Source organism: Choloepus didactylus, chromosome 9 (genome assembly GCF_015220235.1).
Source record: "Choloepus didactylus isolate mChoDid1 chromosome 9, mChoDid1.pri, whole genome shotgun sequence".
Classification (NCBI taxonomy): Eukaryota; Metazoa; Chordata; class Mammalia; order Pilosa; family Megalonychidae; genus Choloepus; species Choloepus didactylus.
The window spans coordinates 41,646,871-41,649,065 of NC_051315.1; the positions used below are offsets into that span (position 1 = coordinate 41,646,871).

Below are 2,195 nucleotides of genomic sequence, written 5' to 3' on the forward strand. Positions count from 1 at the left end.
TCTCTCCCTCTCCCCCACCCGCGCCCCTCTCTCACATCCACGAGTTGAATCGCAGCTCCCAAGGCTAATTCTCCTGGCCCGAAACCAGACTTCTCACTGCCTCACATTACGTTCTGCCAGGGAGCACAGAATGACTACCAGGAGACCAGGAACAAAACATTTAAATGTTGCATTTATTAAGGAAATGTTAAATAAGGGGAAAATGTCAAAACGATGTCACGGAAGTCAAGAGCACTTTTGTGGCGTAAACCGTGCAGTCACGAGCTACGAGTTCTATTCTGGGTCTCTGTCCTGGGGCCAGCCGGGGTGCCAGCCCCCCAGAAAGACCCGTTAAGAAAAGCAATAAAAGAAGCAACTCACCCAGTTCACATTCGCAGACTTCCCCTCCCCCCACCCCTTCTCCCAGGATAACAAAACTCAACCCCCAAGGCAGGCAAACAGGCCACTAGGGCAGAAAAGGACTGATCGAATATTTGTATTGAAGCAAACAAACAAACAAAGAAAACCCTTAAAAGGGCACGTTACAATCAATCAAAGGTTTTTATCGCCTCTCCCCGCTAGGGCTGGGGGGAGCAGGAGGGGGTGGGCGCGAATCCGGACACAGATTTAGGTGTTCCCATTAGGTCTGTTTCGTGGCATATTCACAGGTCACTTTTCCCGCCACCAGGAAATCGGTGCCGCTGGGTCTCTCTCGTGCCCGCCCTCTCAACCTGCCCCCAACGCTTGGCCCACCTGCGGGTGGCGAAGGGCCTCCGCCCCCTTGGCTTCCCCGCATCGCACGCAAACAGCAGCTTCCAAAGTTCTGCGCTCTATTCGCCCTATTCTCACCACTTGCTGCTGAGTCCAGAAGTCTGGGCACTCTCCCCTCCTCTCCGAACAGTCAGGCATGGGGGCTGTCAGAGGGGAGCGAGAAACGGGTCGCTTTTTCCCAAAAGGCAGAAGTCGCGAGAAATAACTGACTCCGACAGGTTTGCTTCGCCCAGTCTCGGATGGTAGGAGCGCAGCGGGACTGGCGTAGTGGAGAGGCCTGGGAGCGGCTGCCGCGGGGGCCGGAGGGCGGTCAGTAGGGCCCCACGACCACCGCCTCCACCTCCTTAGACGGTCTCCGGTCCTTCACCAGGAAGTTGATCATGCCCTCGGACTTGATGAGTAGGTTGCAGCCAAGGAAGAAGATGCCGAAGACCACGGTGAGCGACAGCACGCACATGACGGCGATCTGCACCACGCGCATGATGTACAGGCTGCGCTCGTCCGGGCCGCCCTCGGCGAAGCCGTCGTCGGTCACTACCGACGCCTGGGTGCAGCAGCGCACCGCGCGCTCCAGCGCCTCGCTGCTGTTGGCCAGGAACAGGCCCACCACGTCTGTCTGGTTGCCCAGCGCTGGGTTCATGGCGGGAGCTGGCGGGCGCCTTGGGAGGCGCGGGACCGAGGGGTGGGAAGGCGGTAGCGCGGAAGGAACAGGTGCGTCGCTGAACGCTCACTCGCAAACTCGCGCGCGCGGGTCTGCTCGCTCTTTCCTTTCGAAAGTCTCCGGACCGTGGGAGTTTCCCAAGAGCTTCTCCGATGTTCGCAGCAGCCCAGCTGGTCTGCGCGGCCCGCTCCCGCCCAGACGGTGCTCGTTCCCTGCTCTCGCTCGACTGGAGGTTGTTGGAACTTGTGGAGGGGCTGGGCCGGCCCGGCGGTGGGAGGTGCGGGCGGCGGCGGGGAGGCTGCTCTGAGCGCACAGCGGCCCCTTCCGGCCGCGCTGCGGTTCTGAGCCTACAGCTGTGCGGCGTTGGGGAAGCAAAGTAGCAAATCTTTCCTTGCTTCGCCTCTCTTCCAACTCCACAGGCCAGGAAGAGGTCACTGCATTTTCCTGGCTTGATGGATGATTAAAGAGTTTGGAGGAACTGCGGCCAGCGGAAAGTTTCAGAGGAATTGGGTCACAGAGGCTCTGCTTGTCTTTTGCCTCACGCCCTTCTCACCTCTGGGTAGATGGAAAGTGGCGTGAATCCCAGGTGCCAGGTGGTCCTTGCGAATGCAAGGACCCGCCTGCCTGTATCCGACTCCTTATCGTCTGCGACGGATTTCTAGTGGAGTAGGGGTGAGCTGGGAGTATTTTTTTAAAGCAGTGAATTTAGGAAGAAAGGAACAGAGGGAGGGAGGAAGAGAGGAAGAGGGAGGAAGGAAGAGAGCAAGAGCGAGAGGAAAGAAAG

The 2,195-nt window shown here is 58.7% G+C and overlaps 1 protein-coding gene across 1 annotated transcript; it reads right to left on the bottom strand.

The window, feature by feature from the left end:
* Positions 1-201: 201 nt before the first annotated feature.
* RPRM (reprimo, TP53 dependent G2 arrest mediator homolog) lies at positions 202-1,622 on the bottom strand. The gene has a single exon (XM_037850152.1). It carries the CDS (start codon positions 1,388-1,390, stop codon positions 1,061-1,063), a length of 330 nt encoding a protein of 109 aa, XP_037706080.1. The 5' UTR covers positions 1,391-1,622; the 3' UTR covers positions 202-1,060.
* Between the last annotated feature and the right edge of the window lie 573 nt (positions 1,623-2,195).

What these genes read in the sequence shown, in the direction of transcription:
- RPRM (XM_037850152.1), bottom strand. Translation starts at nt 1,390, where the DNA reads ATGAACCCAGCGCTGGGCAACCAGACAGACGTGGTGGGCCTGTTCCTG.